The 14,859-nt window shown below is 27.6% G+C and overlaps 1 protein-coding gene across 1 annotated transcript in view; it reads left to right on the top strand.

The window, feature by feature from the left end:
- The first annotated feature begins 45 nt into the window (after nucleotides 1–45).
- The window catches only part of LOC117176819 (histone-lysine N-methyltransferase eggless), a 20,370-nt gene continuing 5,556 nt past the window's right edge, over nucleotides 46–14,859 (top strand). The window contains exons 1-10 of the mRNA XM_033367140.1: nucleotides 46–260; nucleotides 517–802; nucleotides 2,251–2,374; nucleotides 2,465–2,608; nucleotides 5,610–5,974; nucleotides 6,060–6,289; nucleotides 9,386–9,794; nucleotides 9,878–10,135; nucleotides 10,865–11,209; nucleotides 14,052–14,219. Coding sequence (XP_033223031.1) covers nucleotides 560–802; nucleotides 2,251–2,374; nucleotides 2,465–2,608; nucleotides 5,610–5,974; nucleotides 6,060–6,289; nucleotides 9,386–9,794; nucleotides 9,878–10,135; nucleotides 10,865–11,209; nucleotides 14,052–14,219 — 2,286 coding nt within the window. The 5' untranslated portion in view covers nucleotides 46–260; nucleotides 517–559. The remainder of the gene's footprint in view (nucleotides 261–516; nucleotides 803–2,250; nucleotides 2,375–2,464; nucleotides 2,609–5,609; nucleotides 5,975–6,059; nucleotides 6,290–9,385; nucleotides 9,795–9,877; nucleotides 10,136–10,864; nucleotides 11,210–14,051; nucleotides 14,220–14,859) is intronic.

Raw genomic sequence — 14,859 nt, forward strand, 5'->3', positions numbered from 1 at the left:
AACCACTGTGCGCATGAATTAGCGCAGAAGACGTAATCTGGAAATGTTTGCCCGTTGCCGGAATTTGGCGTCTATGAGGTTAGAATGGAGAATACACTCCGAATGTTCTTTTAATTTTTAAACATATGAGCATTTAGTGCCAAAATTCGCATAATAATAATTTACTCAAGGAACATCACTGATCATTTGATTATTAATTAATCTTCTTAATTATCTTATGGTGATCTCATATGCTATAACGGCTATATAACAAAACAGAGGTTAGTTTGGTTTTTGATCTTTAAATGCATGCGTTTAAAAACGATTACTTTAATCTGCTTCAATAAGTTGTAATTATTTCCCATATTTTCTTGAAATTAGTATAAAAATAGTCTAATTACAAGATAAATAAAGTATAGTTTTACAAAAATGTAGTTTTAGTATTACTTGAGAACATGTAAGATTAAGAATTTGCCAAAACATTTTCTGTTTATATTCTTAATTAATTCATATTAATATATAAATATTGATATTCAGTGAAATTCATTTTCCAAGAATATTTGGAAAAGTGAATTAAAAAATGACCCAAGCAGACGCGGAAATCATAGAATTGATTTCCGATGATGATTCGGAGGACGATAAGAAAAATGACAAAAAATTGAAAACTTGCAATTCAAATTGCATCAATTTCCAATGCACTTCTGGAATGAATATGAAAACTGCTCCCACTTTTGCTTGTACATTTTATGGAGCAAATACATCAAAGAAAAAGAAACGAATAATTTGCGAGCAGTGTCTGAATATTGCCATTGAACATCAACAGGTAAATTTCAAATGATTAAAAACCCGAAAATATACCAAAAATTCATTTTCAGGGTGGCGAATTGACCGGGAACTTTATGAAACAGGGAAAAAAACGGGAATTCAATTAAAAAACGGAGCAATTTACTTCTGATCGCAATAAAATTCAAGTTTTCGTTATTTTCATCATTTTGGTCAATTTAGAAAAGTGATTTCTACTTTATGTACCGATTATCTCTGTTTCCTTCAATTGAACCATAATTGATTATTGCATTTTTATTTATTGTTTTATTTAGTTAAAAATTAAACTAGTTGTTTGAAAATTGATGTACTGTGAAAAGTTCGCCTTTTTTGTAGAAACTTTATCGTTATTGTTGCAAATTCATCAATTTGGTAGAAAATTAATATCTTCAACTTTGGTTGAAAATTGATCTTTTCTGGTTCAACAATTTACATGAAAATTTGTTTTTTTTTTTAATTGAAGGTTCAACTGTTCCGTTGGAGATCTACATGTTTGGTTAAAAATCGATTTTTTTTTGTACAAAATTATTTTTTTCTTTGCAATTTAATCTTCTTGTCTAAACATTCTTCTTTTTTGTTAAAAATTTAAGTATTGTAAGTAAAGATTTATCATTTTAGTTGAAAATTAATAGTTAAGCTTGAAAATAAAATTACTTGTTTGAAGGTTAAACAATTTTTTGGTCAAAGATTTATGATTTTAATTAAAAATATATATCTTTGTTCGAATTATGAGCTATTTTATTTAAAACTAGTTTTTTCTTTAAATGACAAGGAAATTATTGCCGAAAATCTGTTCCTTTTGTTGGTTGAAGATTATTTTGTTTTGTGAAGCTGAAAATGTAACTATTATTTCAGTTAAATATTTCATAATTTTATACAAAAATTCATTTTTTTGATTGAACATTCATTTTTTGACTACAAATGTAATTATTCAATTTTTGATTGAAAATTATCTTTCTTAGTTGAAAATTCGTCTGATTTAAAATCCAACTATTCCAGTTAAAGATGTATAATTTCATTTTAAAAAACCATCACTTTTTTTGAAAATCTAACTATTTTTTTGGAGTTATTCTTTTGTCTGGAAAATAATTTTTTTTAACTGAACATATAACTTATTCCAAAATAATATTCCATAGTTTTTTTTTGAAAATTCCTCTGTTAGTTGAACCTTGATATTTAAACTTAAAATGTAATTATTTAGGTTTTGATTGATAATGTATCTTTTAAGTACAAATTCATTTTTCTTTAAAAATTCAATTATTTCAGTTGAAGATTCATTTTTTAAGCTGGAAAATCATCTTTCAAACAAAAATTTAAATAAATGTTTGCGTTTAGCGGCAGGTATGAATATGTAAATTTTACTTGACCGGGAAAATTGAAATCGTCTGCCAAATCGCCACTCTCATTTTTAAAAGAAAAATCCGTTGAAATATTCTTTTGCATTTGCAGACACTTGTCAATACATTCCTCGATCGGAAACCCTTATTAAGTTGCAATTTTCCTGATCACACAATGGAGGTGGAAATTTCTGACAGCGACGAGTCTGATAGCGAAACCAAAAATGACGACGAGGGTACAATTACAAAATTCCATTCTGAACTAAAGATTTCTCCGATTTCAGTCACTTTTAACTCCTGTTTACTCTATTGAAATAAATTTTCAGATTCTTACTTACCAGAAGAATTTCTCTTGGACATTGAGGAAAAATTGGAAGCATCCCTAGCCTCTGTTAGAATCAAGTACGATGTCGACTTTCAAGTAGCGGAAGCTAACAAAGCCCTTCATAGTCAGTGGGAAAAAATTCATCGTGAGTTGATACATTTTATAATAGTTCTTTCCCAACGATTTTTTGTAGCATAAGTACATTGATTTATATTTTATTTTAATTATCTAACAGGATGACCGGGAAACCGGGAATTTAAAGAATTTTCAAATACAGTCGACAGTTCAACTTTAAAAATTAAACTGGTTCAATTGAAAAGCCTTAGTCGTAAAAAAATGTAAATAATTAGAAACTGAATTGTTTGAAATAGAAAGCCTTCAATCGTTCAACTTTTAAGGAGCTTTTAAACTTTGAACGTTACGATTTTAATTGTTCTGTTAGCAAAACAATTAAATTTAAGTGTCATTGTGGAATTTTTATGTGTAAATAACAATTGAACACTTTTTATCTGTAGAAAAGTTCGAATGATTTTTAGAGATATTTAGAGGTTTTTAAAATATTTAATATTAATTTAAATTTTGAAATGATTTAAATAATTTAAACCAAGTGTGTGTTCCGACAAAATCTGGCTATTCGTACCGAAATTCCGCTGCGATTAGCCATGGCCTAATCTAAAACAAAATGTAGATTTTTGCAGATTTTGGACAAATAATCTATACACTTTTTAAGAATTGTGCAAACTTTCAAAAGAATAAAAAAGTTTTCTTAAGATTGCTAGGAAAATTGAAAATGATTTTTTATTTTTTAAAAGTATTTAAAATTGGAATAATTTTAAAAGATATTTAGAAATTGTAAAAAACTTTTAATAATAATTTTAAATTTGAAAACAATTTGAAGCAACTTATATATTTTTCAAGGCTGAGAAATAAAATTTTGGAGCTTTTTAAGGATATCTAAACTATTTAAAATAAAAATAATTCAACTTCTAATGTAAAAAATGTTCAGTTATAAAAAAAATCAATGGTTCAAGTTTTAATGTGCCAAGCTTTCATTCTATTAAAATACTATAAATAAATTTTTTTAATTTTTTGATTGATTTTTCAATGTGGTACATTGGAAATGATAACATGGATTTATATTTTTAGAACTAATTCTGAATATTTGAAGTATAAAATTGATTAAAGTTAAAATTTCAAAATTTTTCTGTGTAAATGCATTTAATTTTTAAATTATTCAATTGAAAAGTGTTAGTACTTTCCATTTTACAGGTGTAAGATCAGAATTTGAACACAACATTTTTTATGAAAAAAACGTTTAAATTTCAATTTTAAAAGTTTGGCATTCAAGAGTTCCATCTTGAGTGCTTTAATTTGCAGTTCAGTTTTCATTAATTCGCATGGAGTTTAGAGTTCTAATTTTTTATATTAATTACCCGTGAAAAATGTCTGCGAACCGGGAAAAAGCACGGAAATGACCGGAAGTTAAGAAGAAATTAATTAAGTAAAAGAAACAGCAAAAGGGCTCTTTCAAAGTAACAGTCTTTATTGGGGGATTAAATTTCATGAAAAATGTATCACGTATTTTGCAAATGGCCCCCCAGATTTCAAGTTATTTCAAGTATTGTCTAGAGAGAATGTAACGAATTCTAAAAAATTTCAAAGACTTTCACAGAAAGTCTATAAATTTTAATCATCTTAGGCGATTTTGAAGAATTTTTGGAAATAAGCATTTACCAAATGTTTTTGCAGGAATTTCCAAAGTATTTCACAGAACTTCCAAACGGATTGCAAGCATAACTTTAAAATATTTCAAGGGATGTTCAAATCCATACAAAAATACGGTTAAAAAAATTATTTTCAGAGGTTTCATTGTCAAAGGAATTAACTATAGAATGCAAATGAATAATTACTTTCTAAATAGCATCGTCATAAATTTATTATTATTGTTATATAGGTTTTTGGCGTTAATTATGATTTTTTTGCAGTTTTTAAAAATAAAATTTGTTTCCAATATTTAAAATAATACTTTCTACTGATAATTCGATGTTTATATACATTGTTTCAACAACTTATTATTGTTTTTATGATTTTCTCTCAGAATACAATTAGAAAGTCGCAGGTTTTTCCAAAATTTTCAAATTATTTTTAGCACTTCTGTTATTTATTATTATTTATAATAATATTCTCTTAGAACAATATTAGAAAGTTGCAGTTTTTTCTTAAATTTTTAATTTGTTGCCCATTTTTATATTATATTAACTTAATAATTAATTTAAATTTACAAGATATTTTTTTAAACAATTGAATTATATTTTAAATTATATTCTCTTTTAATTATATCAGAAAGTTGCGGTTTTTTCTGAAATTTTAAAACTTTTCTCCACTTTTTATTTAAATTGATAACATAATTGATGAAATTTAGTAAAAATAATTGTTGCAAAAAACTATTATTGTCTATGAAAATCTTCTTCTATATTAATGCTAGACAGTGGCGGTTTTTTCTTAAATTTTCTAATTTTTCTCCACTTTTCTCTTAGATTGAGGTCATAATTAATGCAATTGAGTAAAAATAATTGTTTCAGCAAATTAGTATTGTTTAAAGCTAACTTTTTCTATATAAACGCTAGAAAGTGGCGTTAATATGGAGATGGATACTTTGAAATACCCCCCTTGCTCACGAATATACGTATTTTTTGAATGACTCTTTTCAAATCCCTTCAAACCTCATAACATTCTTCGTAATCTCTTAAATTGGTCTAAAATCTCTTAAAAGCCTTTGAAATACCTTTAAATATCTTAAAATCGGTTGAAATTGCTTGAAATATTTCGAAGTATTTCGGTTACGTTGATATTTTATCAAACTTTTCCAAGCCCAAGGATATCTCTTATCCAAGTAGATAATTAAAGATCTGTAAGGAAAATGAAGCATTTCGCCACCATAGCATTCACATATCATTTAAAAGCCAATCAGGTTTTCATCAAGAGTGAGTTGGAGATTGTATCAATATTTCATCACACCACTTTTTTTTAGATAGATTGAATTGATTGATTTCCAGGGCCAATTTTAAATCGCAATCCCATCACCCAATTATCTTATTTTCAACTTAGCATTATGCATTTTACGATTTAAACATTTTTGTCAAAAGATGAGAACGATGTACTTGACACAGAAGTGAAAGATATGATGGACAAGCTCGATAAACTACGGAACACACTTTATGATGAATTCCGTCCAAGTATAAAAATGTTGGAAGATCTCACGATATGTGATGGAGTGCCAGACAATCATCAATTCCCTCTAGTTGCCACGAAAAAAGTGACTCAAATTCGACCTTCAAATTCAGTGCTACCTCAAGATAATCAGCCTGTTATTCTCGAAGAAATAGACAGGGATAGCGTCAAAGTTGCCGCTGATTTGCCTCCACCGGGACCCCTTGTAAAAACACTTCCCGAAGTCGACACTGTTGTCCTGATTATGAAACACGCTCTCATTCCTTGGCTGAAAGGCAAGGTCCGTCGATAAGGATTTTATTCTAGATTTAGCATTTATAATTACTTGCTAGAAATAAAATTCCTAATATCAATTTTTCCATCAGGTGGCGAATGTCGTCAGCCGGAGTCCTTCTCAGTATAAAGTGAAACTACAAGCGAAGAAAAATAATCAAACACTAAAATTAATTACGGGAAAACAACTTGCTATTGCCATTCCAAGTTCCGTGATTATTCCCGTCGCTACTCGAGTTGTCGCTCTTTTTCATGATGTAAACTCGAACAGTTTTTACAGTGGTGTTATCGCCGAGCCTCCAAAGTCTACAAATAAATATAGGTAATTAAATTACCGTTTAAAATTATGTAATTTCACAGGGTGTCTACCGTACCTAGAAAACCTGAAATTGTCAGGGAATTTTTATAAACCTGGACAAACCTGGAAATATCAGGGAATTTTAAGAGAGCTTATCTAATTTTTAGGTTTCAATTGCAATATGAAATTGAATAAAAATGATTCGTCATTCATGGAAGTAGCTTTATATTACTCCATTCAACTATTAAGTTGAAAATTCGTTTTATTTTTTTATTTAAAATTGTTTTTAAACAGAAGAAGGAACTATTCAATTTTTGTTCGAAATTGCTCGATTTTCGTTGAAAATTCAAATACCTGCTTGAAAATTCCTGTATTCTGTTGAAATTTCAACAGTTTGCTTGCAATTTTTTCTCTCTTATGACTAAAGAAGATTTCTTAGTTGAATATTCCACTCATGTTGAAAAGTCTCCAGTGTTGAATTCAATTATTTTTGATTAAAAGTTAAAATCTTTTTTGGTTGAAATATCAACTACTACATTTTTTGTTCAGAATTAATCTTTTTCGGAATAAAAATTTAATTACTTCAGTTTAAGACTCCTCATTATATTTCACAATTCATCTCTCTGGTTAAATACTTAACTTTTTAAGATGAAAATTTAATTATTCAATTTTTGGTTGAAAAATTATATTTTTTAGTTAAAATTCGTACTTTTTGGTTGAAATTAATCTTCTTAGTAGAAAATTAATCTTTTTAGTTGAAAATTCAATTATTTTAATTAAAGATTCAAAATTTTACTCAGAAATCAATCTTTTTTTGTTTAAAATTCAACTTTTCCCGTTCAAGAGTCATCATTTTAGTTGAAAAATCATCACTTTTTGTAAAAGTGTAACTAATTTTTTTAATTCGTCTTTTATGGTTCAACAAAATTTTTTACACTGAAAATATAACTACATATATAAGTTAAGTATTCTATATTTTTAGTTGGAAATTCATCTCTTTGGCTGAACATAAATTTTTTCAACTAAAAATTGAACTAATTTATTTTTGGTTGAAAAATAATCTGTTTTAGTTAAATATTCAATTATTCTAGTTAGAAACTAATTATTTTAGTTGAAAACTCGTCTTTTTTGTAGAAATTAATCTTCTCATTTGAAAATTCAATTATTTTAGTTAGATTCCTCATTTTAGTTAAAATTCATCTTTTTGTTTGAAATTCAACTGTTTGAGTTAAAGATTCATCCGTTTGAGATAAAAATTTATCACTTTATTCAAAAATGTAATTATTTTTTTGGAAATTATATAAATAATATTTTTTTTTTCATTATTATTTTTTAAACGGAAAATGTAACTGTTTCAATTCAATGTTCAATCATTTCAGTTGAAAATTCATCTCTTTGGTTAAAAATTACATTTTTAACAGAAAATTTAACTTAAAGTTTTGGTAGAAAAATTATATGTTTTAGTTGAAAATTAATTTATCCTTTTTAATATTCGCATCTTTTGGTAGAAATCAATCTTCTTGGTTGAAAATTCATCTTTTTAGTTTAAATTCCACTCTTCTAGTTAAAGATGCATCATTTTAGTTGAAAATTTATATTCTTTCTTAACAATTTAAATATTCCACTTCAAGATTCATTAGTTTGGTTCATTTTCTAATTTTTAAATAAAAAATTTGACTTTTCATTTTTTAGTAAAACATTGATTTTTTAGTTCTAATTCAACTATTTACTTGAAAAAAATTCATGTAATTTGTTGACAAATCGTCTTTTTTGGTGGAAAGTTAATCTCTTTGATTGAAAATTTAACTATTTGGTTAACAATTCATTTATTCTGTTGAAAATGCAATCTTTTTACTTGAAAATTAATTTTTTCATTTGAAAATTTAAATGTTCTATTTTCGTTTACAAAATGATAATTTTTATTTCGAAAAATTCAACTATTTGGTACAAATTGATAGTTTTTAGTTGAAAATTAAACTTTTTGGTTGAGAATTTATATGTTTTGTTGAAAAATCGTCTTTTACGTTAGAAAATTAATCTTTTTGTTTAAAATTCAACTGTTTGAGTTAAAGATTCATCCTTTTGAGATAAAAATTTATCACTTTATTCAAAAATATAATTATTATTTCTAAAATTATATATATAATATATATTTTTTAAATATTATTATTTTTTTAACGGAAAATGTGACTGTTCAAATTCAATGTTCAATAATTTCAGTTGAAAATTCATCTCTTTGGTAAACAATACATTTTTAACTGAAAATTTAACTTCAATTTTTGGTTGAAAAATTATATGTTTTAGTTGAAAATTATTGTATTCTTTTTAATATTCGCATCTTTTGGTAGAAATCAATCATCTTGGTTGAAAATTCCTCTATTTAGTTTAAATTTAACGCTTGTAGTTAAAGATTCATCTATTTAATTCATTCTAATTTTTTTAATTGAAAATTTGACTTTTCATTTTTCGTTAAAATTGATTTTTTTGGTTCTAATTCAACTATTTGCTAAATAAATAAATTTAACTAAATCTATGTTATTTGTTGAAAAAATCGACCATCCATCTTGTTGGAAATTCAATATTTTTACCCGAAAAGTTATTAATTTAAAACGGTTCAAAACTTAAAATTGTATTTAATAAAACACCCACATCAATTTTACCTAAATATGCACTGCATTTTCTAGCATAAGAAGATAAAATAAAGATGTGTTTTAATATTATTTTAATTAATGAGCTTTAGGGACAAATTAGGAAATAATTATGTTTTCAGAGTTATTTAATTATTTATTTAATCATTAATGCTAATATACTTAGGAATATCTTGTAATATCGATGTTTAAAGCTTTTTAAATGAAACATATTAATTGAATCCCTAGAAACTTGGAAAAACATTAATTATAATAAAATCGCAAAACTGTATACATATTCCGATTGGATTGTTTTAAAATGTAAAAAATATTTGAGTGTCTCCCTAAAATGAAAAATAATGCCTGAAAGAAACTTGAGATACCTGAAAAAAAAAATCCTAGAATTGACAGGGAATTATTTTCCAGGATTTGAGTATACACCCTGTTTCAAACCGTGTAGGCACTTTGACTGGCTTGAATTTTGTGATTGAAGGTATCTGGTATTTTTCGACGACGGATATGCGCAATACGTTCTTCACAAGAACATCTATCTCGTCTCCGAGAGTTCTCCCCAAGTTTGGGAAGACGTGCCAAGTCCCTCTCGAGATTTCGTGAAGAAATATATGGAATCTTATCCAGAAAGGCCAATGGTAAAATTGCAGACAGGACAAGTAGTAAAAACAGAGTGGAATGGAAAGTGGTGGATAGCACGAGTTGTCCAGGTCGACGCCAGCTTGGTGCAAATGCATTTCGATGCAGATAATCGAACCGAGTGGATTTATCGAGGATCTGCGAGATTAGGACCACTTTATGTCGAATTGCTGAAGGCCAATGCAAGACAGCAAGGCAGCCATGCCGGTCTGAATGCTCCGTCTCGCCATCGACTCCCAACGTCAACTAACGTCAGCTTTTCTTCATTATTGATTGTTATTCTTTCAAGTTAGAGATAGTGGCAGTTATTAAAAATGTGTGTTTGAATTTACAGAAGACCAACCTGCCCTATGTGGAGTACACCAATTCCATCGAACAAGATGATCTCCTCAATCGCAAAGTCGAACAACAACCAACACCCGCTGTCAATTTCAACACCCTTCGCATAAACGATAAAGTTGTGAACGAAATGCCCTCTGTTCCTACACAACAATCGCGCGCTGTTGCTAAGAAGAGCACAACCAAAAAACAAGTCCTTCCAGAGCCGACTTACAATGTCAGCGCTGAGACAAAACCTTCGCACAGTATTGTTGTAAGTCAAGACATTGCAAGAACACCCACATCTTTCATATCGAATTTTTCGAAACCGGGAATTTTTTTTCATTCTTAGGATTAACACCTTTGCAATCACTTGAAATGTCAGTAACTTGATATCGCATTAAATTGTGCCATTTTTCATGAGTTCGATTTGAGGGGTTGATCACTCGACATTTGAGTGATTAAGTGATTAATTCAAGGTTTCAAAGATTTCAGGGTGACCGCTGAATCGGGAAACCGGGAATTTTATAAGAGTGGGAAAACCCGGAAAATGACAGATTTATTTTTTGTCCGGGTATTTTACAAATTTTTAGAAATACAAAGTCTCTAAGGTTGATTTCAACAGTTTTTTAAATAATCAGTTGAATTTTTATCATTTTCTATTACTTGTTAAATAATATTACCAATCGTAAAAATTCCTGAGTCTTAAATTTTCAATTTCGAACGTTACAATTTCTTGTGTCCAGTTTTATTCATACATTCTTTATTTAAGACTAAAATTGTTGACATTTGAAAAGTAGTATTAAAAAACGCTTCATGCTTAGAATTTCAATTTCCAGAAATGTTGAATCGAATTCTGATGCCATTAAAAATAAACCTCTTGAATGTTTAAAGCTAAATTTTGTACATTTTAATAGGTTAATTTTTAAAATAAATTATGCACAATCCATTAAAATGATTTCCTATAGCCTATAGCATCTTAAATGAAGTATTTGTCTTTCAGTATTATCAAACTCAAAACAGGAAGAACCCTAAAAAATATACACATCACAGATGTGGTCCGAAGTGTCTGGAAAGTTGTACCTTTACTCCAGATGATCTAAAGGGATATTCTCCACTTTCAATTCCATTGCTCTGTGGATGGAACAGGCAGCTTTGTAAATTCTCGAAAGGAAAGAAAGTTACCTTGTACCATGCACCGTGTGGAGTTAGACTTCGAAATATGGAAGAACTTCATCATTATTTGAGAATTACTAAGAGTCCGATGTCGGTAGATTTATTTGAGTTTGATCACTGGGTTCACTGTCTTGCCGAATTTGTTCTGGATAAGTGTTTTGTTAATATAAAGGTAGGTGGTAGTTGTTAGTGTTTTAAAAAGTTGAAGTGCTCGGAGAAATTCTCACGAGCATGGGGAATTTAATAAGAATTTTGTGAGCATTTTGAATTAAAATTTAAAAAATCGTATTTTACACCTTTATTAATAATAATCACTACATTCGCTTATACATAATTGGAAAGGACGCTTAATTTAAATGGTAAAAGAAGTCAAAGCAATAGAAAACATATTATTCGCATTAAACAATGCCTTATTCAGGGTTGCTACAATATCCCAGTTTCTAAATTCTTCTAGGTATAAAACCAACCATACACCTAGAAGATTAATAATATTAATGCAAAAAAAATGTTTTCAAATACATTTTAAACACTTTTTAGTTGAGTTTTCAAATTAAAAAAGATCAAATTTCAACCTAAGAAATTAATTTTTAACTAAATGATGAATCTTTAACCACAAAAGACTCATTTTCAACAAAAGACATGAATTTTCATCCAAAAAAGATCTTTTTTTTACCTAAATTAGAATAGTTAAAATTTTAGAAAAATAAATGTTCAACCAAAAAAAAAAGCCGAATTTTAAACAAAATAGTTTGTTTTCATCGAATAAATAAATTTTTCACACAAAAAATGATTTCTCAACAAAATAATTCAATTTTAAACCCAAAAGTATAATTCTTTACCAAAAAAGATACAGTTTCAATAAAATATGTAAGTTTTCAACTAAAAAAGATAAATTTACAAACAAAAACTAGATTAGTTCAATTTGCAGTTAGAAAAGTTAATGTTAAACAACAAAAACGGGAATTTTCAGCAAAATTAATTTGTAACTAAACATATAAGTTTTTAAGCAAAAATGGAACAGTGATGAATTTTTCACCAAATAGTGAAATTTTCAAACCAAGAGATGAATTATCGATAAAAAACGAATTTATAACTACATTTTTATTTCAACCGAAGAAATGAATCCTTAACAAAATACTTAAAATTGAATTTTCTACAAAACAGAACATTTTTAACGAAAAAGATTACATTTCTATCGAAAAAGCTAAACTGAAATAGTTAAAGTGAATTTTCAACTAAAATGATAAAACTTTAACTGAAAAAAATTAATGTTAACCAAATGCATGAATTTTCTACTAAAACATAAATTTTTACCAAAAATAAAATAACTAAATTTTCAGTTATTAAAATACATTTTAAACCAAAAAAGAAACGAATTTTCCGCAAAATAGTTATATTTTCAACCACAGAAATTAATTATTAACCAACTAGATTAAGTTTCAAGTAATGAGAGTACTCTTCTCCCAAAAAGATGGGTTTTCAACAAACAGTTGAATTTTCAATTCAAAACGATAAATTTTTAACTAAAAATAGAATAATTATTTTTTAGTAAAAACCTGAATTTTCAATAAACTCAAAGTAAATTTTCAACCAAATAGTATAATTTTGAATTAAGAAGATTAAATGTCTATCAAAAAAAAAATTCTACAAAAATGGACGAATTTTTAAAGGGATTTTCAAACAAAAAGAGGAATTAGACATCAAGAAGTTAAAATATTCCCACACAAATTCGAATTTTCAATCAAATGCAGGTATTTTAAACCAAATATTCGAATTTTTAACATAAGAAGATAAATTTTGTATCAAATATGTACTAGTTAAATTTGCAGACATAATTTACAACAATATAATTAAATTTTGAACAAAAAAAGGTTTGGCAACTAAAATAATGAATCATCAATCAAATAAATGAATTTCAAAAAAAAGTAGTTCTACTGTTAACTGAGTACTTGCATTTTCAACCAAAGAATATTAATCTTTAACGAAAGACTCAATATTTGATATTTCAACCAAAAAGGATTTTAACTTCATACTAGAAATAGTTTAATTTAATCAAAAAAGATAAATTCTCAACAAAATAGTTGCGATTTTTGACCATAATAATAAAATAACTTCAACTTTAGTGTTTCAAAAATTCCCTGACTCTATCAGGATTACCCTGACTTTCTAGAATTACCTGATCTGTAGCAACTCTGTAATTTAAAAAAGTATAGGTGACTGTCGTATACGCACGTCCGAGGACTCTCGTGGAGGGGAAAGTTCTATTATTGAAGCTTCCGGTTCATTCCAAAAATTGCCACTAGGGGGGTGTAATAGTAGAGTAGTGAAGGTTTAATTTCAAATTTGAATATAATAAAATAAATGTTTTCAACATGTATTTAATAATTTAAATCATATGAACGCATTTTTAAACTTTGTCAAAGTAACATACGCACAGTAAAGCTTAAACATTATAAGATTATAAATAAATTTAATAAAGCGGACTTTCAAAAATATGAAACAATTAAAATAATGCAACGAGACATGTTAATATTTATAATTATGTTTGAATTAAAATGCCAGAAATTTAACGAAAGTAAATGATCTCGATAACAAAAACTTACTGATAAGCAGATCAGTAAGATCTGATAACGCGTTTATGTTTTCAAACTCTTCATTACTCGACTAGTGCGCTATCTCGCACGGTGGCAGGATCGCGAACCTTTGTGTCTTACGTAAGGGAACTTTCCCCATCAATAACATGTTTTTCTAAAAATATATATATATATAGTATTTATGATATACACATGGACATATATTTGTTTAAACAATAAGTGCTTTAAATTATCTTAAATGCTGTATAATTGCTCTGCTCGAGCTTAAATGCTGAGCAGATTCTCGACAGCATTTGCTCAACATAAATTCTTGGGCATTTAAGAACTCTAGTATTAGTTCATTAATCATGAATCGAGATCGAAATGCGAAATGAATGAATATTAATAATTATAATAATTTATGTTTTTGATTTTTTTTAGGATTTGAGTTACGGGGTAGAGAACGTTCCCATTCCATGTGTAAATGAGATTGATCATGCTCTTCCTGATACGATTAGGTATAGCACTCAAAGAGAACCGACAGAGGGTGTTAATCTTAACTTGGATCCAGAATTTTTATGCTGCTGTGACTGCACCGATGATTGTCAAGTAATTTTCCAGATGAATAACTTTTTTAGTTCTAGAATTTCATTAGGGACCATACTTAAATTACGTAACGGCTCAAAGTGGAGGGATCAGATATTTTGTTACGATTTATTAGGTTAGGGGGGAGGGGGACTTCACTCATGTACATAATTTTTGCAAATTCGGAAAAACTTTCTCCTAAAGATTATCTTTTTAGTTACAAGTTTTATTATTTGGTTGAAAATTCAACAATTTTCTTAAAAAGACATCCTTTTTGTTTGCAAAATCAACTGGTTTGTTAAAATTCGTCTTTTTAAGTTAAATAATCAGCTCTTTTCGTGAACATTAACCTTTTTGTTTAAAATTCATACTTTGTTGCTGATAAATCAACTGAAATCTTTTTTGGATAAACACTATTTTTTCTGAAAATTTGTCGTTTTAATTTAAAAATTGATATTTTTTAGTAGGAATATTGCATCTTTCTTAGATAAAAATGAAAAGTTTTTGTTGCAGAAAGTTTACTGCTTGCTTAAAATTCGTATTTTTTTGTTGAAAAGTCAATTGCTTCAGGCCGCTCGAGTTGGCCCCTGATGGCTTGAAAATCAGTTTTCGAAAATTCAACTTTTTAAGATATCACTTCATAGGAAATTTCATGGCGCATCTT

The sequence above is a fragment of the Belonocnema kinseyi genome, chromosome 7 (assembly GCF_010883055.1).
Source record: "Belonocnema kinseyi isolate 2016_QV_RU_SX_M_011 chromosome 7, B_treatae_v1, whole genome shotgun sequence".
Lineage (NCBI taxonomy): Eukaryota > Metazoa > Arthropoda > Insecta > Hymenoptera > Cynipidae > Belonocnema > Belonocnema kinseyi.